The sequence below is a fragment of the Pituophis catenifer genome, unplaced genomic scaffold (genome assembly GCF_029215685.1).
Source record: "Pituophis catenifer annectens isolate HBS135680 unplaced genomic scaffold, rPitCat1.0.hap2 SCAF_2, whole genome shotgun sequence".
NCBI lineage: Eukaryota > Metazoa > Chordata > Lepidosauria > Squamata > Colubridae > Pituophis > Pituophis catenifer.
This window is the reverse complement of record NW_027256882.1, coordinates 201,152,675-201,178,676: the sequence shown is the minus strand read 5'-3', so window position 1 is coordinate 201,178,676 and position 26,002 is coordinate 201,152,675. Positions and strand designations below refer to the sequence as shown.

Here is a 26,002-nt window from a genome sequence, read left to right as displayed (position 1 = left end):
TAATAAAAAAACTGAGCTCCGTGGAAAGACTAATAGAAGAAACAACACTTCACAAGGTATTGGGGTGAGGTGGGGTGTGAAATTCTCTAGAAGGGACAAAAGAACAGCAGAAAAGGCGGGGCTTGTCACATGACATTCAGAAGCCCTGCCCTCTTAATCACAGATTTGGCACAAATGCCAAAAGAAACAAAAAGCTGTCTATCTTTACTCAGCTGCTCTACAGGCCAGAGTTCTAATGAAAAGAAAGCTCAAGGTACCTACCTGTAGACGAAGAGGTGGCTGCTACTGAGGAACTGCTGCCCTGGGAAACTGCTGAGGCCTGGGGCTGGCCACCAAAAAAGAAGTCTGCTCCTCCCCCCAGGAGGTCTGCAGTTGAATCTTCTGAAACTTCTGGAGTGCTACCAACAAAGAGTCCATTCAGCAAGTCTGCATTGCTGGAAGAACTCTTCATCTCCGTTGGAGGTTGGAGAAGTTCAGGAGCAGCCTCTGAATCCAGCCCAAGCAAGTCAATGCTGTCTTCTTCAGGAGCCTCTTCTGACTGAGCAGCTGGTAGATCAAAGCCAGCTTCAAAAAAAGGCTTGCCATCTTTCTGTTCCAGGAGGTGCATCTCTCTATCCTCAGAAGGTCTAACATCATCGGGGAATGCAGAGAATTCCTCATTGGAAAGTTCATTCTCCTTCTCTTCCTCAACGTGATCAAGACTCTCTTGAGAAAAGGAACCTTCAGGAGCGGCTTCAGATTGTTTTCCTTCTGTTTATTTTTTTTTTTAAAAAAAGAAGTTTGTTAATATTCATACGTATTTCCCTGAAGAATTCAATGCAAAGCATATGGGATTCTCTTCTCTTATCAACATAACAATTCATCCAAAGGCACCTGCTGAACTCAAACGGCTGACTTCAGAGGAATATAACTTTATATGTCAACAACCACTTTTCCCAAGGGGCATTTTTGTAAAGCTCCAAGCAGCACTCCTCAAATTGCCATGGCTGCCAAGTCTTTGCACAGCCTTGAGAAATGTGGATTTCGACTCCTAGGACAGGAATACGGTGGCTTGCGTGGTTAGGACGCTGGGTTGGGGGTTAGCAAGCCTGCGTTCAAGACCTAAGTGATGCCATGCGGTGGGATGAGCTCCCATCCTTTGCTCCAGCTCCTGCTGGGGACATGAAAGGAATCCCCAACTGGGTGTCCCCTGGGAAACAGTGATGTCACTGGCTAGTCCTTTCAACCCAGAAGTGCCTCGGTGCTTCTGACATGAGTACAAACTCCTAGAATCTCCTAGTTAGCATGATTACTGCCGAGAATTCTGAGGAATTACAGTCCCACATTTTGAGACTGCCCAGTTTGAGGAAGAGTGTCTTATTAGTGCAACCAACACCAAGTCCAGAGACCTTTTTTTGCCTCTGCAAAGGCTACAGAAGGAAATGGTCAGACACAGTGGAATGGCCAGCAGCGGAAGCCCCTCCATCTTGAAAAAGAAACTTAAGTGAGGACTTTGGCCAAGGATATTATTGAGAGAAATGGCTTCAGAAAATCAAATCCATCATAATCAAGAGGAACCAAGGAAGTAAAAACTGTTTGCTTTCTTTATGCAACTATAATGGATGAAGCAAAGCAGGTGTGGTTACAACAAAAGGCACACTAGAAAGCAGAGCTCTTCCATTAGCTACATTTAAATACCAGTTTATGGTTTTTATGCTGACTTGGTTAGATTTAAGAATAAGGACTCAGCACAGGTGCGTTTTTTCCCCCTCTGTCTTTTTCCTGCTCCCCCCCACACCCTCTCCTGCCTGAATTTAGATTATAAGGGTGAGATCAATCATCCATAAGCTGCTCTGAGAACCTTTGAGGCTAAGAGAAGGATAAAAGGGGAGTTTAGAAAAAATGAAGAGCAACAACACAGCTTTTGCTAGTAACAGATCCTTTCCCTTTACCTTGCCAGTCTAGTGTATGAAAGAAGTTTGCCTCGGCACTGCCACTCTCTGGAGAGTCTGGCTCCACAGGTGGACCTTCAGAAGAGGTTTCTGATGTTGAGGCTTCTGCTTCATATTGGGCAGTTGATCCTGGCTGCCTAGGCAGTTCAGGCTTACCTATGAGATAAAAAATAAAATTCAAACCCCAAGAATATAAAAACATCCTATTTAAACCCCTGCCTCTTTTGGAACTGGCTTTCTCTTTAAGTACTTAAAAAGGAAGAAAAGGCTACTCAAGTAGAGAGTGAAAAGGAAGATTATGGAGAGTTTAAGCAGGCATTCTTTCTTTTTCTTACCAAATTTCGATAAAATCTCTTGCTGTTCTTCGCGGCTGGAAAAAAGGATCTTGGGATTTAAACCTTTGATGTTCAAGTTATCCCAGGGAGTTCGTTCCATGATGGGTTTATTTCGTGGCTCTACTTCTACTTCTAGATTCACTTGAAACAAGTCAGGATACTTCTCTTGAATATCACAGGCATCCAGATCATACCTGTAGCAATATTACATTAGTTAGAAGCACTACTTTTTTTTAAAGGAAATTGCAGAGGGAAACCTCATGAAGCAAGATGATAGAGCCCTTAAAACAAACTTCATTTGCTTCTGTGAGGTTTGCAAAGGCAGCCCACATATACCTTGTGACTTTAGCTGTTTTTAGTCCTTTATAAAAATCCATAAGAATGACATATAGGACAAAGAACCTAGCTTTTCATAAAATAATAGAGGATTTCCCCACCCCATCTCTTAAATTAAATTAGAATAGAATAGAATAGAATAGAATAGAATAGAATAGAATAGAATAGAATAGAATAGAATAGAATAGAATAGAATAGAATAGAACAGAAGCATTGGAAGGAACCTTGGAGGTCTTCTAGTCCAACTCCCTGCTTAGGCAGGAAACCCTTCACCACTTCAGACAAATGGTTATCCAACATCATCTTTAAAACTTTCAGTGTTGGAGCATTCACAACTTCTGGATGCAAGTTGTTCCACTGATTAATTGTTCTAACTGTCAGGAAATTCCTTCTTAGTTCTAGGTTGCTTCTCTCCTTGATTAGTTTCCACCCATTGCTTCTTGTCCTACCCTCAGGTGCTTTGGAGAATAGCTTGACTCCCTCTTCTTTGTGGCAGCCCCTGATATATTGGATGTTGAAGAAAAATCAGATCTTAGAATAAGAGTTGTTAATCGTTACTTAACAAGGGCAAAATTGGGGTAATCTGGCTCAATGATATTGAAACCACATCGGAAAACAAGTAGGAATAATATGAATTAGAAAAAAAGAGCTACAAATTAGGTCTCAGAATTATTTACTTCCAGCCTTGACTCTCCCTGTTATGCATATGATTTCCTCTTATCCAGCTCTGCTTCTGTTTGGCTACAGATAATCCTCAATTTATAACCACAACTGAGCCCAACATTTATGTTGTTAAGTGAGAAATTTGTTCAGTAAGTTTTGCTCCATTTTACAACTTTTCTTGCCACATTTGCTAAGTGAATCCCTGCAGCTGTTAAATTAGCAACATGGTTATTAAGGGAACCTGGTTTCCTCATTGACTTTGCTTGTCAAAAGGTCACAAAAGGAGATCACATGACTCTGGGACACTGCAACCATCAAAAATGTGAGTCAGTTGTCAAGCATCCGAATGTAAATCACATGGCCATGGGAATGCTACAATGGTCGTAAGTGTGAAAAACGGTCATAAGTCATTTTTTTCAGTGATGTTGCAGCTTTGAAGAGTCACTAAATGAACTGTTGTAAATCGAGGACTTACCTGTATTATGTCTGGCCAAATCTTGCACAACTCAAATTTTGCCTCAGAGCTCAGCATTTGGTGTCTATTTTATCTTCACTCTGATCACTAAATGCCAGTCAGAAACGTATAAGTAAGAGTCCAAGCTATAGCTGAAGAAGAAAAGCCTGGTGCTCTTCAGTACTTTGGTCACTTAAGTAGCTGGATTGAAAAAAGGCTGAAGAACTGCATTGCAGGATGCTATACAGGTAGTCCTCGACTTACGACACAATGGAGCCCAAAATTTCTGTGGCTAAGCAAGACAGTTAAGTAAACTTTGCCCCCATTTTATGACCTTTCTTGCCACCGTTGTTAAGTGAATCACTGTAGCTGTTGAGTTAGTCACACGGTTGTTAAGTGGATCTGGCTTCCCCATTGACTTTGCTTGTCAGGAGGTCACAAAAGGGGATCACGTGACCCCAGGACACTACAACCGTCATAAATATGAATCAGTTGCCAAGCGTCTGAATTTTGATCAGGTGACCCTGGGAATGCTGCAACAGTCATAAGTGTGAAAAACGGTCATAAAGTCACTTTTTTTTCAGTACCGCTGTCATTTTGAACGATCACTAAATGAAGTGCTGTAAGCAGAGGGCTACCTGATTTTTTTTTTTTTAAAAAAAACCGAATACAAATTCAAGTACATGAAATGTTGGGAAGCATTTCCTATCGAGACGCGATCAACATACTTTGCAAATTTCACAGTTGTGGCATTGCGAGGTACAAATCCTGTATGAAACTGGATCTGGAACATCTTCATTGATGCCATCTTGAAAAGGAACAACAACAACAAAAACAAAAACAAAAGGAATTAAGATGTGCTAGTGAAACAACATGCCCTGAAGACACAAATCCTCATCTGACCACCTTCAGCATTTCATTACATATGTTTTCTGACTGCCAATCTTTTGTTAAAAGGCCTTCAGCCCTGAAACAGTTTATCTTGCATCCCAATGATTTCCTGCCATCAATACATTTATTCATAGCATTTGAAGCCATGCCTTTTTTTTTTTTCTAGGCTCAGAGCAGCTAGAATCAAAGTCAACCAGAACTATCTTGGCCAACAAATAAGCTGAATTAGTAGCTAAGTGTTATTGTGAATAAATCTCAAGCGTTTATTGTGAATAAATCTCAATTACTGTAAATACAGAACAATCTGAATTTTCTGCAGCAATCTGCAGAAAATTCATATTTATATTTCTCTTTAAATGTTTATTTTTTAAAAAAAGCTGGTTCTCAAAGATCAAACCACAGCACTTAACTCTAAAGTTTCACTTTAACTTTTGACATTTTTCTGGAGTTATTTCAGTTACATAATGTGCCCAATAATTCTTTTATTTATTCTTATACAACTTTGTTTAGAAAAATCAGTTGAACTCAGGACAGCAGCAAAGTGAAAAATGAGGAAATGGTTTCCTATTTACAGAATATTAAAAGGACGGAAAAAAATCCAACCAACTGGTAAGAACAAAGCTCTACCATGAAGTGCCCAACAACATTTTCAGAACTTGCGAGCGCAGAAATCCCCAACTTGATTATTACCTTGGCTTGGAGTCTGCCACCTAAAGTGGACCTGGCATGATATATCACAATGAGGACATCTCCTTGGACGGTGATGCCTAATGGGATGACTGCTTTCCCATCTTCCATTTTGAAATCCCTAAGGAGGATAAGCATAGCTGTGATTTTAAGATCTGAATGCAATCGTAACTCATTCTGCCTGTTTATTAGTTCATTGCTTCCCTTTTTAAAGTACCGATGATGGAGATATTCCAACTCATCTGGTCTCTTGCGCCTGGACTCAGGGGCAATCATGCACACCATACAGAAGTCAAATTAATACCCCCTAATTTGATTTTGACTTCTATAGGTGTACAAAAATCAAAAATAATTCATTTTAGTTTATTAAAAGATATGGTCATAGACTAAAAAAATAGAGTTCAGTTTTACTTAAAGTTGGACTGTGTATATGTGTGCCTTCAAGTCACACACTATCCAGATTTGTTCCTGCAGTTTTCTTGGCAGGGTTTTTTGGAAGTAGTTTCCCATTGCTTTCTTCCTAAAGCTAAAAGAAGGGAACTAACCCAATGGCTGACTTCATGTCTTAAAGTGGGACTAAAACTCTTGGTTTCCAGGTTTCTAGCCTGGTAGAACCAATGCACCAAACTGGCTCACCACAAATATTTAAGGATTGCTCATACAGTTATAGTATTATAAGTATTATAGTATTATAAGCTAAGATTAGTAAAAGCAAATCTACCTTTGTCTACCTACATTTATGACAAAGCTAGACTTTTGGGATGGTCCCGCCTGCCTTGAAAATATAAACAAGGATGAAGATTAGCCATACCCAAATCTTTATTCCTGTGTGGTCATTAAATAACAGACTTTTCTCTCTCTCAACCCAAAATCATATCATGAACCATCTTGGGAACTCCAAAATTATATGGCCAATTGTTTCTATGAAAGTCTGGCTATGTACCTTGCAAACTGGTCAACAAAGCACAAAAACTCAAGCATTCCTTGCACAAGCACATTTCAGGGGACTCCTGTTCTAAAATTAGGTATTAATATTTGCAGCGGGTATTCACAACTTCCTGTTGCTTATTGACACTGGATTCTAGTTGTAAGCATGCCAAGATTAAATGGGGCTTTTTTGAGAGCCATTTCATACCAAGCTGCAGGATAATCTTCTCAAATCACATGGCCCTCCATATTTGTTACTCCCATCAACCCTCAACGTGCATGACCACCGGATGATGAAAATGGCTGATTAACATATCTGAACTCCAAAGAGAGCAACATTTAGGCAAATCTGCCTTTAGTTTAAAAGAACATCTAAAACTTGAAAGACCTCTGGCTCTTTTTCATCTGATGTCTAGCTTAGCCTCCAGGCTAAAGCAAGGAAAGGCAGTGAACAAAGCCAGTCCACCAGCCTTGATAAAATTCCAACTTCTCCTTTTCTTTCTACTGGGATTTCTCATCTTCTTTCCCATATCCCCTTTATGCTTCATCCTTTACTTCATAAATTGAAGACAGGGATGCTTTTAATATGAATCAATCCAGGGAGCCTTTCCGCATAATAATCAAATAAAACATCTAATAAAATAGCCATTGCATGAATTAGTACCTGCATCTAATTGACTATGTCAGCTATAAAGCTATGTTAGATATTAAGGCACCAATGGATGTCCTTCCCACCCTACACCACATCACCGCAAAAGACAAAATGGTGGCTAGAGAGAAATCCTACTTACTTCATTTTATCATATTCTTGTGAGGTAGTGGTTATTCTTTCATCTCCAACATAAACTTCACAGAAAGGCCTACAGCCATTGCGCTGCTTGCTGAAGAGAGGAACTGGAGTCATGATGATTGACTTTATGAGGATTGGCTTGCTGTGAGGAATAATGGGTTCATCTGCCATCATGTCACACATATATTCAATATATCTGGGAGCACACAAGAACATAGTCAATGTATACAGTTAAAGAACGCTGCATGAGCCAAGTCAATGCAATACAGCTTCAAACATACATATCAGAGTAGTCAATCTCATTAGTAAGGGTGCAAAGGTATGTATTCTTTCTCCTACTACTGTATATATTATGTACTGCTGTACATAGTTAAACAGTATTGTAACACAGAGATACTCTGAGAAGAATAAAGCCATCTTTGAGCTGTGGTGGCACAGTGGCTGCTTCTGCTGATCACTGGCTGCCAGGAGTTTGGCAGATCGAATCTCACCAGGCTCAAGGTTGACTGAGCCTTCCATCCTTTTGAGGTCGGTAAAATGAGGACTCAGATTGTTGGGGGCAATATGCTGACTCTGTCAATCGCTTAGAGAGAGATGGAAAGCACTATGAAGCAGTATATAAATCTAAGTGCTATTGCTATCTTCTTTCAGTTTGTATAATCCCATAATTGGGAGACATGTTTGCCATAGACCAGTTTTCTCAACCTTGGTAGCTTGAAAATGTGCAGACTTCAACTCCCAGAATTCTCTAGCCAGGATGGCTGGAAGGGAATTTTGGAAATTGAAGTCCACACGTCTTTAAGTTGCCAAGTCAAGAAGCACTGCTGTAGATCAATGGCTGAACCACAGGAGTGTTTTTTGCCCATTTAGTTTAAATGAGTGTCATTAAACTCATACTAAGAAACAACTGATTTTTGTTTTCACAAAAAAAGGTGACTTTATTATTAATGGATCATTTGTTATACAGCTAGATTAGCCATGAATGATCATACTTGCTTCCTATGCCCTAAAGACATGTCTAAATATGTAACTGAACGATGTTTGAGGAACAAGTACTTTCAGTAAGGCTTGTGGGATTGTCATAATCTCTGCAGTTTCATTATTATATTCCCTCTTTTTGTACTGTCATATCTCTATGTTCAAATTTTTCATCAATGAAAAGTATATCAGAAGCCTCAAAATTTATTCAGAAATCTAAATACATGTAAAAAGGCATGAAGTTTATCAGCATAGTAAGGCAGCATTTGAATGAGAGACGAGAACAAGGAGCTCCCAATAGCTGAAAACAGGAAAAGCAGTCAGTGCGATCTTGTAGAACGAACAGGTTCACACAATATATTATGTCTACTGTGGTTAAGTTTAGCATGCTGCATGAGCCCAGAGTAAAGTCAAGTTGTGGTTAAGGAAAAATGTCTAAACTACAGGCCGCTATAACCAATTTATCAGGAATTAAATTTCCTTAACCATTGTTTGGTTTGTTGCATGAATCTGGAACTAACAGCTAGCTGTCAATTAAGCCATTAGTCCTGCAGAAAATCACTTAAAAAGAGTGGTGGGTTTCAAAAATTTTTACTACCGGTTCTGTGGGTGTGGCTTGGTGGGTATGGCATGGCTTGGTGGGCGTGGCAGGGGAAGGGTACTGTAAAATCTCCATTCCCACCCCGCTCCAGGGGAAGGATACTGCAAAATCCCCATTTCCTCCCGATCAGCTGGGACTTGGGAGGCAGAGAATAGATGGGGGCAGGCCCAGTCAGAATTTTTACTACGGGTTCTCCAAATTACTCAAAATTTCCACTACTGGTTCTCCGGAATTGGTCAAAACCTGCTGAAACCCACCTCTGGTCACAGCTAAGTCATTCCCACAATAACGTTTTCACTGCTCCTGCTCTGTTAATAGGCCCCGTGGCACACAGACACTACATTTAAAACTCAAATGAATTAGGACAGGAATGTCAAACTGGCAGGCCGGATACATCACGCTCGGGCCACACCAATTCCAGCTCCGTGAAGGTAAAAAACATCACAAGACATCATGTGACGGCAACATGATACCACAAGTTTGACACCCGTGAATTAGGGGATGTCAGCCTTCTTCCAGTCTGCCTACAACATGTTTGACTTTATTGTGGCCATATTTCTATTTTTTTTTTCAATTAAAGTAAACAAATAAAATGTTAGAAAATGATGAGCAATGAAAAGGTTGGCGGGATATTAAACTAAAAAGAAGGGAAAATGAAAAAATCCAGTCAGGTCCGGCACCTATGCTGGATTTGCAGGAACGTTTTAATTGGAAAGTGACCTAACCATTGTTTAATATTAACACCAATACTACAATTATAAAAACATCTCACTGTGGACTGTATGAACAGGAACCAAATGCCTTTGTAAGATGACACACTCCATTGATCTGCTTACAGCTTACCACTCTGAAAATTTTACCCCCAAAAAAGCAAGGTTTGTCTTTAAGGAAACGGTTGTTTCTGCAAACAACGTACCTCTTATGCGATGGCCAAATGCCGGGAGGACAACGTTTCATACTAAACATATAAACAGCAGCTTCAGCTGTGGTGAAGAGGCGACAGAAACATAAGAAAGAACAGACCACGACTGCGGATGCTGCTCTTCCGTCCTATGAAAGAACACAAACCCACCAAAGAGGGGAATTACTGAAAATCAAACAAAATATGCATTGACTATTGGCAAGAAAATGTCCTCTCTTTTCTGTGAATTGCTCATCTATTCATATCCCACTCCCCAGTCACTCCCCCCACCATCAAACTGTTGCTGAATTGCACCTATTACTGATCCTTGACTGCAACAAGATTTGACTTGATTTAATATACTTGAGAAAAGGCCTATCAATCTCCTCATCTGAAGTTATTTTCTAAACCCAATAGCTAGGGTTTCCTTGCAGAAAAGCATTTATATATGAAAATCCAATTAGACATAAGATTTAATAATATTGGAAGAACGTTCTCTCGGCCAACTTTCCTTCCTGAACGTATATTCCTATAAATAATTGGTTCCAAACCATTCAGATTCCTATTATAAAGGAGGTTCCTCAATCTGCTAATCATTTTGTTTGCCTACTTCTGTTCATGTGTCTGCCATATGCTATCATGATTTCAAAATTCCACTGCTAAGAAACCAGCTTTGCTGTTTGGCAAGATTGATCCAGAAGCTGAGAGGGAAAAGAATTGTCATACCAAGATATCACATCTATCTACCGTGTTTCCCTGAAAATAAGACCCGGTCTTATATTTTTTTGAACCCTGAAATAAGTGATAGGCCTTATTTTCGGGGAGGTCTTATTATTTTGGGTCGCGTGGAGCAAGATGGGGCTCCTCTTGCCATCTTACCTGATTTCCAGCTCTGCATTTAAATATTTTCAGGGAGGGCTTATTTTCAGAGGGCAGGCTTATTTTAGCACATGTGCTCAAAAGCCTGATTGGGCTTATTATCAGGGAATGTCTTATTTTTGGGGAAACAGGGTATCTATCTACCTACCTACCCTCCCTCCCTCCCTTTATAAATTTTATTGGCCAATTTTACCATAAAATAACTCTGGATGGTTTACAGACATTAAAAATACATCTACATTAAAACAAGAGGACATTAAAACTAGCCTTGCATGGTGTAGCAGCGCATTCTTCATTCTCACCATTGCCTGAACCACAGCAACCAAAAAGAAATCATTCCTACTTTAAATATTTAGCATTGAATTAAAATCTTAGATCTATGTCATGGTGTATAGATCTTCCCAATGTATTTTGCTTTATGGTTTTAAGAGACCAAGTTATTCCGTCCCCAAGTTATTCAAGGTGACTTTTAAAAGAGTACTGGTAGTCCTCAGTTTACGACCACTATTGAGCCCAACATTTCTGTTGCTAAATAAGACATTTGTTTAGTGAACTTTGCCCCATCTTACGACCTTTCCTTCCATAGTTGTTAAGTGAATTACTGCAGTTGTTAAGTTAGTAACACGATTGTTAAGTGAATCTGGCTTCCCCATTGACTTTGCTTGTCAGAAGGTCGCAAAAGGGAATCACATGATCCCAGGACACTGCAACGGTCATAAATACGAGCATCTGAATTTTGATCACGTGATCATGGGGATGCTGCTATGGTTGTAATTGTGAAAACTGGTCCTAGCTCACTTTTTTTCAGAGCTCTTCTAACTTTGAACAGTCACGAAATGAACTGTTGTAATTTATTGTAATTTATTTCAGACCAGGTGCATAGCGAAGGTCAACATTACTTACAAGGCAGTGCACAATGCAAACATTCTTGGGATCTTGCTTCAGCCATGAATGCATGTTCTTACAGATGCTATAAAGGTTTTGAAGGTTTGGCGTACGCCTTGCCGGCCAACCACATTCAGATACCTGTTAAGGAAACATTTTGATTTATTAAATCTAATATACTGCCAATTAATTATCACATTTTTTTAAAAAAATGCCAAGCCTTCAATTTAACCTGTCCTACAGAAGCGATCAAGCCCTTTTTTTCCTCTGGAAACAACTGGGGCATGATCTCAATTAACAATGCTAAACCGGTGCAACTGGTACTTGTTTTTCCCCATAACAAATTGCACATTGGGTCCACTCTTCATCGTTTTGGAAACCTCTGAATGAAAGGATTAAAGGGAGAAAATAAAAGAGGGCGATATTGCAAGAATATTGTGTCTGCAAAATCATAGAAAGAGAGTCATTCTAGGTTCTTTAGGATATAGGTTTAAAAGACAGTAAGCTAACTTTATGAGCCACGGTGGCGTAGTGGTTAGAGTGCAGTACTACAGGCTACTTCTGCTGACTGCCGGCTGCCTGCAATTTGGCAGATCAAATCTCACCAGGCTCAAGGTTGACTCAGCCTTCCACCCTTCCAAGGTGTTACAGCTGACTCTGTAAACCGCTTAGAGGGCTGTAAAGCACTGTAAAGCAGTATATAAGTCTAAGTGTTATTGTTATCTATTTCTCCCGAAACCATAATTAACTTGCTTTACTAAAATTGGCTTTTTGAAATCTCCTTCAGATTTTAAATTATTTGTTTACAACGCTGTGCTAAATTCATTGCCAACTACCGTGTTTCCCTGAAAATAAGACCCTGTCTTATATTTTTTTGAGCCCTGAAATAAGCGCTTGGTCTTATTGCCATGCACTCAAAAGCCCGATTGGGCTTATTATCAGGGAATGCCTTATTTTGGGGGAAACAGGTATTACCAGACACTGAAATTAAAGCTTAATGGCAAGAAGGCAGAAGCACCATTTCCAGGGCAGAATACAAGTTCACCTAGTCCATTGCAGGGCTAGTAGCCAATTGAAATTTGTAAACAGGATATGATGGCAATACACTTCCTCTTATGGATTCCTGGCATATGATGATTTGGGTTCTGCAAAATCATATCTGAAATCTTTACTTCCAAAAAACTGCCAGGTCATCTCCAGAAGAGCCAGATCAGCATGGTCTGGAGGAACAACAAACTGTCTTGAGTGTTCCTTGGAATGTTTTGTCTCTGAAAGGGAATATTCTGCAAATCCCTAATTCAGAGAGTACTTTCTGGGAACCTGGTAAAAATCCTTCAAGGGCATCGCATTTTCTTGCAGCAAGTTTCAATATTATAAAGAGCTTATCCAATAGTGAGGGAAGCTCACCGCCTGCATGTGCTTCCACCTCGCCACCCCAAGGTTTCAGAACACCCCATATTGCTTCATTTATCACTAAAATTCAGCAGGATAGAATGGCACTGAAATAGCTTGGAAGCGATTGCAGTTCAGAATTAAGAAGCGTATGTAAAATAATATGGACTTAGAACCTATGCATAAGTTACCATGTTCCCCCAAAAATAAGACCCTGTCTTATATTTTTTTGAACCCCAAAATAAGGGCTTGGCCTTATTATCGGGGGTGGGTGTCTTATTATTTTGGGGGTGCAGGAGACAGCGAGCGTGGCCACCTCATGGCTTCTGCTGTGTTGCGCTGCTGTGGAAACGCAACACAGCCGCTCATCAGCTATTCAGTGGGGCACCAAAGGTGGGAATCTCCCCAGCATTCTTTGCACTTGCCCGCCTCCCATCCATCCATCCATCCATCCTCCTCGCTATAAACTCCCGCCCCACTCCCACCTCTCTTCCGGGTGACCCCCGGCAGCCCCAGACGCCCAAAGCCTGCGCCCGCCTGGCTCCCTTTTCCACAGCACCCGGCTCTTTATTGAGGGGGGTGGCATGTGGGGCGGGGGAGAAGCAAGACGCATGGAGCGAGACGGGGCTTGCTCCTCTTACCGTCTCTTTTCCCCCGCCTCCAGGGGCCAGGGAGACACGAGATGCACGTCTTATCTGCCTTGCAGGTCTGTCGCGTGTCTCACTGTTGTCTGCAGGCAAACATGTATGGTAAAACCAAACTTCTCACGAGTTTGAGAAGTTTGATTGAATTCATGAGGGTTTTTTTTACCCTACGTGTTTGCCTGCAGACAACGGCGAGACACGCGACGGAGCTGCAAGGCAGGTAAGACGGTTCCACGCACCTCAATGGTACTGTAACAGCCGACTGGCTTCTGCCCTTTCCCGCCATCTCTTTGTCGAGGGGGATGGCAGGTAGGGCGGGGGAGAAGGGAGATTCATGGAGTGTGATGGGGCTCTTCTTGCAGTCTCTTCTCCCTCTCTCGCTGGGCATGGCAGGGCTTCCTGCCCCTGCCCAAATTGGATGCAATTTGGGGGTGGCAGGTGGGGAGGGGTAGGGCCGGGGAGACATGAGACGCACGTCTTACCTGTCTTGCAGCTCTGTCGCGTGTCTCGCCGTTGTCTGCAGGCAAACACGTTGTAGGGTAAAACCAAACTTCTCGCGAGTTCAAGAAATTTGATTGAACTCGCAAGGTTTCCTTCACCTCACCCCAGCCACATCCCTCCCCACTTGCAACCCCCAAATTTCATCCAATTTGGCCAGGGGCAGGAAGCCCTGCCATGCCCAGCGAGAGAGGGAGAAGAGGCGGCAAGAAGAATGAGCCCTGTCTCGCTCCATGCATCTCGCTTCTCCCTCACCTCCCTCAATAGAGCAGGGTACTGGGGAAAAGAGCCAGGCGGGCACGAGCTTTGGGCTCTGGGGCTGCCGGAAGTTGCCTGGCGGAGAAGCGGGAGCAGGGCGGGAGTTTGCAAGCGATCGCTTCCCCTTTGCCTTCTCTCCCAAAAGCGCTCCTCGGGCGCAGCCACTTCTGCAGCAGGAGACTCGCGCCTTGCGCCGGCCTTCTGAAGGGTACCATAGCAGCAGCTATCCACAATTTGTTAACCCTTATTTCGTCCTGACCCACGTGGCCCAGTACAGTAGGGATGAAATAAGGGTAAAAAAATTGTGGATAACTGCTGCTACAGTACCCTTCGGAAGGCCAACACAAGGTACATGGGGGGCATTACTTGGCCTCCTGCTGCAGAAGTGGCCGCAATCCATAGCAAAAACAGCCGCACTTGCTGGAGGGCTTATTTTCGAGGGAGGGCGTATAGTTATGCCCACCCCAAAAATCAGGCTTGGCCTTATTTCTGGGACATGTATATAAAACCAAATCCATTAACATTTTGAAACAGATTTGCTGCTATTTTGAATGGTCTTTTTTTTAAATTTCAAAGTATTAAAACTGATAGAATAGAAAAATACACAAATTCTTGCAAAGGGTTATTTTGTTTAAAGAAATGCTACTACTAGAGGCAAAACTATGTATGAGGGTGTATGTTGTTCTGTCTGTAAATGATTTCATATCCTGCTCCATAGATCTTAGGGAAACATCTAGTGGTAACTACTATATCCACTGTCCTTGTCTATTTATGTCTTTACTTTATGAAATATTCCTTTCTTCTTTTAATCCAGACCCATTTTACTGACAATCCTTCTTCCTTTTGCAGTCCCGTAAGATTGAAAGAAGCCTTCAAGCTAAAAAAAAGTTTTGGCTTTATTGATGGTTGGAAGTCAGCTTGAAGATTCTTCTTTGATACTATAAACACTCTCACTATTTTCCCCACCAAGGTGAGGAAGGTGTACAATGAGATGTGCAATATTGTCATGCACAAAACACAATGGAGTAAAGTAATACTACTTTACAAACCCTATTGTGAAATCTGGAAGGCCGATATGATCTTGGAGACAGATTGTAGACAGCATAACGTCCAGGATGTTTTGAGTCCAAAAACAGCCTCACATCTTCAATGTTATTTTTTATAGCAGACTCAACACCTTCCGCTGGAAATGACATCACTAGAGAACGAAGGGAGAAAGAAAGAAAGAAACAGTCAGGGTTGAACTCAATATAATTCGCCTGCTTTTTAAGAAAATCAGGTTTAATAAAATGTTTGTAATCATACCAGCAATTCTGGATGTAATGTATGATATATCCAAATCTCCTTTTGCATAACTGAAATATAGATTTAAAAAAAAAAACTCAAGTTAAAGGTTAGAATATAAGTCAGTTCAATAGATGATTATTTTCAAGTGGCTTATTAAATTCTACTGACTTTTTGTTCATCAAACAAGACCACCACCTGTTCTCCCTATCCCCAAGAGATAGTCACAAATGTGATTCTCAAATATCTGAACTATGGGAGATAAACTAAAGAATCTAGAATATCCCTGGTTAATACACACTGTAAATGGCAGCTTAAATGCCTGAACCATTAAAGAATTATTTTCTTTCGAGAAAAAACAATTATCTCAAAGATGAAAGATCCTGATCACTGTCTTAGATAATAGGCTTTACAAAATTATTTTCAGGCGGGGGCGGGGGGGATATTCTTTCCAGGAGAAATCTGCACCTGTCCAGCTATTGGTAACTACAACTGTATATATGTATTCCCACAGCATGCTCAGTGGTGAGGTATGCTGGGAATTATAGTTCAGTAACATCCTGAGGGTCACAGATTTCCATTTCCTAGATTGTATCAAAGCTCTGAAAAATTAATAGTCTAGTTCAGAGGTCTTCAAACTTGGCAGCTTTAAGGCTTGTGGACTTCAACTCCCAGAATTCTCCAGCCAGCTATGCATATCTGGCTTGAGAATTCTGGGAGTTGAAGTCCACAAGCCTTAAAGCTGCCAAGTTTGAGGACCCCTGGTCTAGTTTGTTATTACATCAACAGCAAAAAAAGTCCTTCAAAACACAACGGGTACAGAGCTTTTAATCCTCCATTAGCCCAGACCTCTTTAGTGCTGTAAACAAACGACACTAAATAACTACAGAGGGAAAAAGAAGGAACAGGAGGAAGTAGAATACTACAGATAGTTCTCAACTTACAACCTTTCATTTAGTGACTGTCTGGGGTTACAATGCCACTGGAAAAAAATGACTTATGACTGTTTTTCATGGTTACGACCATTGCAGCACCCCTATGGTCACATGATCAAAACTGGGATGCTTGTCAACTAGCTCATATTTGTGAGGGTTGAAGTGTGTCATGTGATTCCTTTTTGCAACCTCAACTTCTGACATGCAAAGTCAATGGGGAAGCCAGATTCACTTAACAACCGTGTTGCTAACTTAACAACTGCAGTGATTCACTTAACAACTGTGGCGAGAAAGGTTGTAAAATAGGGCAAAGCTCACCTGTCTTGATTAGCAATGGAAATTTTGGGCTCAATGGTGGTCATAAATTGAGGATTATCTGTAGTGAACGTATTAAGCTATACAAGTAGAGTCTACAAAATAACAATCAATTATGCAGTGGGACATAATGGTAAATAAGTCTCAAGCAGTGAGCAGGAAGATAATAATAATAATAATAATAATAATAATAATAATAATAATAATAATAATAATAATAATAATAATAATAATAATTTTATTTCTATACCGCCCTTCTCCCGAAGGACTCAGGGCGGTGTACAGCCTGTTTAAAAACACAAACAAAACAACAATATAAAATTTAAAATAATTAAATAAAGTGGCTCAGATTTAAAACCCCAATAAATTTAAATATCCCAATTTAAAAGCTATTGTGTTGTTAGTCCGGCCTGGCGGAATAATAGGGTCTTCAGTGAGCAGCGAAACGCCCGGAGGTCGGAGATCTTACGAATTTCCGGGGGCAGTTCGTTCCACAGGGATGGGGCTCCCACAGAGAAGGCCCTCCCCCTGGGCGCCGCCAGTCGACATAACTTGGTTGACGGCACTCTGAGGAGACCCTCCCTGTGGGAACGGACTGGTCGGTGGGAGGCTATTGGTGGCAGGAGACGGTCTCGGAGGTACCCGGGTCCTATGCCATGGAGTGCTTTAAAGGTGGTAACTAACACCTTGAATCGCACCCGGAAGACCACTGGGAGCCAGTGCAGCTCGCGCAGGAGGGGTGTCACATGGGCACAACGAGTTGTGCCCATAACCACCCGCGCGGCAGCATTCTGGACCAGTTGGAGCCTCCGAGTGCTCTTCAAGGGGAGCCCCATGTAGAGAGCATTACAATAGTCCAACCGGGAAGTAACAAGGGCATGAGTGACCGTGCGTAGGGCGTCCCGATCCAGAAAGGGCTGCAACTGGTGAATCAGGCGAACCTGATAAAAGGCCCCCCTGGCCACGGCCGTCATATGCTCTTCTAAAGATATTAGATAACTAATATTATATGCAGAAAAAAAGTTAATTTAAGTCGGCACAGATGGTTTTAAGACTCCTAAAGAGGATAGCATTTTTAGGTTTGAAAAACAGATTTAGTAAAGTAGAGAAGTTAAACAAAACACCCACACACACAAATGACAAATTCTTTAACCAGCTATTTCAAGTCTGCCTTCCACATTTATGCTCAGGATTTCCATCTTCCTTTAACATGGGTTACCAACTGAGCTGTGATCTCCTTGCCAGTTTGCTTCACAGCAAAGCTATGAACTGAGCAAAATTCTTCCTGAACTGTGGCACGGACTACATAGCTGAAGGATAGAGGGAATGTCTTGGAATTATGGGCATTGCAATTGAAACTATTTGGAAGGAGCCAGTAGGCTAACCAACACCTAGAGCACCTTAATTAGCACTTTTTGAGTTGCTAATAATCTCAAATAGCAATAGCATTTAGACTTATATACCGCTTCAGTGCTTTGCAGCCCTCTCTAAGCAGTTTACAGAGTTAGCATATTGCCCCCAGCAATCTGGGTCCTCATTTTACCGACCTCGGATGGAAGGGTAGGTCAACCATGAGCCAATGAGACTCGAACTGCCAAACTGCTGGCAGTTGGCAGTCAGCAGAATTAGCCGCAGTACTGCATTCTAATCACTGCACCCCCGCAGTTTTGACCAATTTTGTGAATCCCCCTAACAACGGTGTATAAGGATCACATTTGACCAAGTCAGTGGATTCTTAGTTTGGTCTGAATAGAACTGTGTGCAAAATAGGGAAAGAACCCAGCAAGTCCATGGGGTATCAATTTCCCTTCCCTATCCTATGTAGCAAAGATAAATGGGAGTTTTGATATTTATGCACTAGCTTAAATTTTTCATTAGGCCTGGATACCAAAGCCACAGTTTTATACATGGAACCATTCTTATCTATTCTTTAGCGTTTGCAACAACTTTTTTTTCTCCATTTTTGGGAGATCTGACCATGTAACAATCCACATGGTGGACATTTACAATGTATGCATATTTCAATTTAGTTGTTGCAATACATTTACTGGAATTATGCCTTTCAGAAAACGATTTTAGTTTGAATGATCTGGCTACACATAGCTCTAAAAATACAGCCCCATTCTTTCAAGTCCTAAAAATAACACAGAAATTAAGAAATAAAAGATTTCAGTGACAATACTTGACAATAATCTGCTTCTTATTATCTGTGTCCTTACTGGAAGAGGAAAAAAAACAGCCAGAAATATGAGATATAGCAATTTAGTGGGCTGATGAAAAAAAGGAACTTTATAGATGTACATGTACCAAAAATATGATGCTAAATATAAACGTAACTGAGAACCTAATGGCAATGTCTTAATTCATAAGGTTATAGGTCTGCATACATGTTTTATGCATGTGCTAAAACATTGAGCAGAGATCACAAGGCACAGGTAAAACTTAAAGAGTTCAGAAAACTTTTTGTAGTTGGATATTGGCTGCTAGCATGCACACACAGTACGAATACTAACATACTGAAGAAATATTTACCTTGGGCTGCTAAGGAACATGAGCATGGAATGACGAAAAGCAATGGGGAAAAATGGGCAAGGAAAGAAGCATCAAACACCAAATCAAAACGTAAGGTAAAACAGAACAAAACAAAACAGAAATCACCCAAAAAAACAAAATAAAGATTTAAAAAATTGAACTCTCTAAATCAAATTTTACTTTTGTTTTTCCTTGTCCCAAATGCTATAGCCCACATTAAATTGGATGGATACCATTATGAATAACAAGAACCATTGATATGGATGAGAGCCAATGCTCACAATTCTTATCAAACTTAGTTGACTGTTTTCATAAATACTGCTCATATTCTGAGAGATACAGTATTTTTTCATATGTTTATTTGTAATTTCTACCAATTAAAATGCTGCTTATTTCCAGCTAAGAATGCTTATCTCCTGAGGTCATTCACCTTGCCCAGGAAAGACCCCGCTTGAAAGAAACGGTTCCAGTCCATCCCAATGAGAATTCCCTCTGACAGTATACAGCTGCTAGCATTCAAGCACTGAATGACTAGCAAAAAGGAAAACCTAAAAAACTAAGTGAGCTTATATTGAGGTCTTGTTGGCACTAAACCATTGTCTTGGTCAACAGAATGACATCATGGAACAGTATGTGGGTTAACTAATTTATGATTGGTTAGCCTAATCCTGATGTCATAATCCCTCCAGAATACTAGACCTGAATCTCCCTAAACATCAGTTTCATAAACTTTTCATCAGATTAGTCTGCTGAACAGTAGAGGAAGAAGTATGTTCTTTTTCCAGTCTAACTAGTTATGTCTTCCTTGCGCAAAAATGCATGAAGACTTTGAATTATGTGACAACTGTCCCTAGGCATTAACCCAGAGATGGAGGACTCTGCCTCTTTCTCCCACTGATCTCTTCAATACAGTAGTTATCCTTCAAAAGCTACCAGTCACATACTGGACTACCAAAGATTCAAAAAAGTCGTAAGGCTTTTTGAACCTATGATGAATACTTTACCCTTTAGAGTTCCCAAATAAGTTATATTATTTCATTCCAAGTTTGCAATTGTACATTTAAGATAAAACCATATCAAGAGATTGATAAAACTGAAATTATGTTATAGATTTATTTGCTGATATCTAAATAACAGAAGTTCCCATCCTTTCCTTTTAAGCAGACCATTACGTTATCATCAAAACCTATATCAGAGCCTAAACCTTTTCTCTTGAGCAATGAGGTAATAACCATTGATCTGACCATCAAATGTGCAGAGTAATTGATTTATATTGAAGTCACACCAAGCAACAATACTTCAGTTCACAGAATGCAGCATAGCACAATGATATTTCTGAATCAATTATAACTTCAAATAATATTAATAATAATAAATAATGTGATGAGTAATAAATAATAAAATGTGATACATTTTTAAATGTTCAGTTGACCGAGTTTCATGTTTAATGAATAAAAGAGATAATAATAACAACAAACAATAACAACAATAGCAACACTGAATATAACAGAAAGGATGGCACTTGAGAATATATTATTAGAATATAATCTTCCTTCATTCGATTATTTGTAGGGGCATCAATGATCTACAGATCACAGAAACTTTGGTCTAAAACCTGGACCCCAAAGTGCTATCTAAGATCAATGAGTGACAGTGTGCCACCTATAGCTTGTCCAGCATTTTATCCAGTTCTTTCCCCTTCATAAAAAAAATAATAATGGGAAGTTAGCATGCAGCAAAGCAAATTACTATATGCATAACTTACAGTTCCTCTGGTCAGATTTAGAAAATAAAACAGTGAGTAATTCCAATCCTGGGGTCTGTTTATGATCTGTCATACGAGGCTTCTGTGATTGGTCAGATTTACCATGGCAACCATTACAAATATTCGAAATCTCAAATGGGCCCAACTCAGCTCCTCCCCCCTCCCCATGAAAATCCTGGTCGAGAGCAGGCACAAAAGTGTATGTAAATGAAAGAATCTTACTCGGCTTTAGGAGATAACAGACTAACGGATTCAATTAATTCAATTTCACTTGTACGCCAGCTATTGTATTAAAAAAAATTATTGCAATAAAACAAAAGCAAAAAAGCAGGGCTTGCTTCTCATGTCAGCTTAAGGTAGCTTAATCTTGTAGACCTAAAAAAAGAAAAATGTGAATCCATCTCATTACTCCCCATCCCGTCTTGGCATTTTTTGGAAAGCAAACATCACATGGGTCATTCTGAACTCTCTGTTCCCATGCCCACACTTCTTCTCAGACAATAACTGAAAGAAAGAATGACTGACGCAGCCTCACATGATTTAGAAACTATGAGTTGCTAAGGCGACACAGAACAGAGCAACCCTTGAAGGGTCACTACTGTCTTATCTAACATCTAACATGTGAGCTAGATCCAAAACTAGATTAGAAACGAAGCATAGCTTCACTGAACAAGTGAATGAGTGTTTGGGACCATTAATGATGTTATATTGAACCTTACAGTATGATTCTATAGCTTTAGTAACTGGGAAATTATTCTAACTGAAAAGCCAACTAGCTTGACAGTCCTGTTTTCAGCAAATCTCAGCTTTGATTCCTAATATTCTTGCCACCTTGAACACACCATTCGTGATGTAATTTGCAATGTATAAGGGAATAATTTGACTGGATTCTAGTTGTTTTACTCATGTAAATTAGATGTGCTAGTTTAAAGTCTATTTAACAGGTTTAAAGCATTATGGATAATTCCAAAATGATAGTTAAACATGCAACTGAAACACAAGAAAGATTTTTAAAAAGAATTCCACTGTAATTGGAAAGAAGTAATGTAACATAATATACAAGAAAAGGTGTTTTAATTTTTTTCAGATTATGAAATTCAAAGAGAGTAACATGTATGACCTGGCCATGCTAAGATTTTGCTGCCAAAGTTTGGGCATATTTTATGAATGGGAAGTCACTCTTTTCCTCAATCTAAAATTTAGACTTTTGGAGGCTAAATTTGGTTTATTGTCTGGTATTTTTTTAAAACTATTCAAAGGAAAGGCCACATTTGAAATATACACTATGGCAATTCTGCTTCAAGATCTAACATTCCTAGTAATAATTTAAAGTTATCACTTTCTTTCAATCGCTTGTTCACTGCCTAGAGTTACTGGTAAAAATAATACAGGAGAGATTTAAATTTAATTTAAAAAAAAAAAAAAATCAAGAAACTATGGTTACTGTATTAATGGGCAAACCACAGTTATATATATGTACAGGATGTCCAAAAAGCCAAGCCCCATAGACCAATTACAATATGTCTTATTAATTTTTTTCAGAGAAAATGTTACTGTACTTAGGAATGTTTAAAGATCAGGTGTCAAATAAGTAAGGAAGTACTTATAAGCAAATTTGCAAACAATTTGAACACTGAATGTAATTTAGACAATAAATTATATATAAGGCTTGAGTTTAGTGGCATACGGTATTTTAAAATTTATTGTCTTGGTATTAGATCACAAGTAAGTACTAAGTTTAAACAAATTAAATTAATTTGCACATGAGACCTGACTTTTAGAACTTTATTATATTATTATTTTTTCTTTTAGTGAATTAAGAGTCATTCTGGCCGTATGATTTTTCAGAATTGGAATTCCAAAATTTTCCCAATATCAATATTGATCAATATTAATCTGATTAAGGAACAATTCTATTCTCCCAAGAAAGCAAGGGAAAGGATAGGGTTCAAATCAGAGAGTCATCCTTTGATCTTAGTAGAATTCCTAGTGTTCCTGTCCACAAGACTGTAAATGGGTTGTAACTTATAAAATAAAAATTCCCAAAGGAAAATAATGGTACTACATAAAATGCCCTTTGCACTGAGAATGGTGAACTGCAGTACAGAGAATGGAAATAGCCACACTTTTACTTACTTGGCTACAGATTGAATAACTTTTGAAGATGTATCCTTGATATTTGTGAAAAATCTTTCGGTCCCACCTCGAAGGATATCAAAAAACCCACCAGCAGTCTGGTCACATTCTGCCACTATCAGCCCTAAAAGCCAAGAACACAGCATTATAACCCAAGCAGGCAATCATCATTATTCTTTACTCTAAACAGACTTACATTTCCATTAGAAATTGCATTAAATTGTACTTCCATTTAAAAACAAATTCAGCAGGGCACTTTAGTTGCCGTCTTTATTTATGTATTATTACCTTAGTCTGTGTCTTTTAATTAAAGCAATATTTTTCTACACAAAGAAGAGCGGCCAACTGTAATAATTCAACAGAAAAGCAGCAAATGGTTCCTCTTCTAAGACAGTCCACACATTCTGAAGCAAACACAATCCTGCAAAACTATTAGCTGCAATAAGCAAAGCATTCAATTTCAGATGGCAGTCAGCTGCTATTACCTTCAGGGATCAGAAGACTGCTGTATGTTTTAAATGCTCACACAATGGTAAGACTATACAGTGAGAAGGAAATACAAGGACCATCTAATAGCAATAGCACTTAGACTTATATACCACTTTACAGTGCTTTACAGCCCTCTCTAAGCGTTTTACAGAGTCAGCATATTGCCCCTAACAATCTGGGTCCTCATTTTACCCACCTTCGAAGAGTGGAAGGCTGAGTCAACCTTGAGCCTGGTGAGATTTGAACTGCCAAATTGCAGGCAGCCGACAGGCAGCAGAAGTAGCCTGCAGTACTACACTCTAACCACTGTGCCACCGTGGCTCATAATCCAACCCTCTACAGCAGAGTTCCCCAATGTTTCCGGCTGTGCAGACCAGAGGGCAGGAAGGGATAGTTCATGCAAGCGTCTGGCAAGTTCGTGCGCAGAGCTCCATTTCCACAAGTGGCATGCATGCTGCTCACATAAATGGAGCATGTGTGCACGCACTTGCCCCTTATTCACGCAAGTGAGGATGCATGTGTGCGCTCACCGACCATTTCCACAGCCCAGTTGCAAACCCATCATGGCCCAACAGTGTGCCACGGCCCACAGATTAGAGACCCCTGCTGTACGATATGCAGAAAAAACTAACTCAACCATCCACTAGAGCAGTGGGTCTCAACCTTCCTAATGCCGCGACCCTTTAATACAGTTCCTCATGTTGTGGTGACTCCCAACCATAAAATTATTCCTAAAATCACTGAAAATATGTGTTTTCCAATGGTCTTAGGCGACTCCTGTGAAAGGGTTGTTCGACCCCCAAAGGGGTCCCGACCCACAGGTTGAGAACCACTGCACTAGAGGTAGCTGTCCAGGGTCTGCTTAAAAACCTCCAGAATTAGAGAACCAACCTTCCATTGGCATTTGTAACAACTATGGCATTTCAACTAACTTCACAAAATTTCACTCATTTCATCTAGAGACACTATTCGTTTTTAGACTCCAGTGCCAATACTGATGTACTATTTGATTAAGCTGTATATCAGAAAGTACATCTGATCCAGTGAAATGACTGAAATTCACAAATTCACACATACATTTGCTGGTCTCTAAGATGCCCTGTTTTTAAGTATATATTCCTAATGTTAATTATAATATTGTAATTATTCTGAAGGTCCATTAGGGCACAGATAGAAAGTTCTAAGTTCCAGTCTAAAGTTCCTATGTTTTGCTTACAAGTCAGGAAACAAAACTTTCCTTTTTAATACAGTTTGTGTTCCAGGAATCATACTGTCAACAAATATTCAAAAATCTACATATGATTTTTACTCTTCAACAGAGAAGGATAACTATAAAATCAGATTGAATTTTCTACATCCAACAGAATCACTTTTCCTCCTTTTACTCCAACATCCCATACCACTGTGGTTTGTTATGATTCCATGGTTTATTCCAAATCTGGAAATTTGTTATATTTAAATTCCACTTTCCTTCAGAAGCTCAAGGTGGGACTCATAAACCTTCCCTTTCCTTTTTTCTCTTGGGAGGAGTTTGGCTTATGAGAGAGTGACTGGCCCAAAATACCAAAATTATCCATGGCTGAGAATAAACTATGAATTGGTCTCCTTATCTAAAACCTTGATATATGACATTATCAATATGAGACGGTAAGGAACAGAACAGAACATCATTCTGTTCAAAGCTTGATTACTATTACTTCTCACCAGGATTTCTAAGTTTGGGAAAACTTTTTAAGTCTAAACTTAAAAGTTTAGTAGCAATACTAAAATAAATAAGAATTGAGATGGTCAAATACTGCAAGAAAGGCTACATAAAAAAGATGCCAGAAATGTTAAAAGAAACAGTAAGAATTGGACAGAACACAAAGAAAATTCCATTAAGCATCATACCTGCATTATATATATTGTTAAGCTGACCAGCAGGTTTTGAGTTCTGTGGCACCAAGGCTGAAGATGTCTTAGGCTGAGCATAATTCCCGTAGCCCCCATTTTGTTCAAGAAGCTGGGGGGGAAAGCATCACAGCAGGAGTGAACACAAATATACTCCCACTCTTCCCCACCCACAGCCCATCTGCACTAAAAAAAAGTAATAGTCACTTTAAATAAATTTGGTTGATTGTAAAAATAGAATATAAGGATCGCTGCAAATTTTGATTTTAATATAAAGCTCTAAATGAAGCATTCAAGAAGCAATAATCTAATTAATGTGGAAAAACACTAAGCCAAATTATTAAAAATGGAGAACTGGTTTACATAGACTGTTCTATCATCACCATCAACTGTCTTTTCTCCTTCACCTTTGAAAACATAGCCCAGAGGAGCAGAAAGAGAGCAGAATAAATGGATGATTTGGGGAGGAATTATGCAATTCCCATTCCCGAAAGCCAATCGTAGTATTTATCTCTTCTGCAGTTCCCAATAGCCCTCTAAAATGACATCATCTATACTCAACATTTTGCAATCCTCCCAAAAATACCAAAAGCTGGCCACTGATTC

The 26,002-nt window shown here is 39.8% G+C and overlaps 1 protein-coding gene across 4 annotated transcripts in view; it reads right to left on the bottom strand.

The window, feature by feature from the left end:
• The window catches only part of GAK (cyclin G associated kinase), a 90,016-nt gene that overhangs the window by 24,596 nt on the left and 39,418 nt on the right, over nt 1–26,002 (bottom strand). For all 4 annotated transcript variants that reach the window (XM_070938523.1, XM_070938524.1, XM_070938525.1 and 1 more), the window contains exons 10-21: nt 25,397–25,508; nt 23,018–23,141; nt 15,356–15,405; nt 15,100–15,248; nt 11,277–11,399; nt 9,510–9,643; nt 7,016–7,210; nt 5,301–5,418; nt 4,448–4,527; nt 2,267–2,460; nt 1,932–2,087; nt 262–750 (exon numbers count right to left, since the gene is read on the bottom strand). In XM_070938523.1, coding sequence (XP_070794624.1) covers nt 262–750; nt 1,932–2,087; nt 2,267–2,460; nt 4,448–4,527; nt 5,301–5,418; nt 7,016–7,210; nt 9,510–9,643; nt 11,277–11,399; nt 15,100–15,248; nt 15,356–15,405; nt 23,018–23,141; nt 25,397–25,508 — 1,924 coding nt within the window. The remainder of the gene's footprint in view (nt 1–261; nt 751–1,931; nt 2,088–2,266; nt 2,461–4,447; nt 4,528–5,300; nt 5,419–7,015; nt 7,211–9,509; nt 9,644–11,276; nt 11,400–15,099; nt 15,249–15,355; nt 15,406–23,017; nt 23,142–25,396; nt 25,509–26,002) is intronic.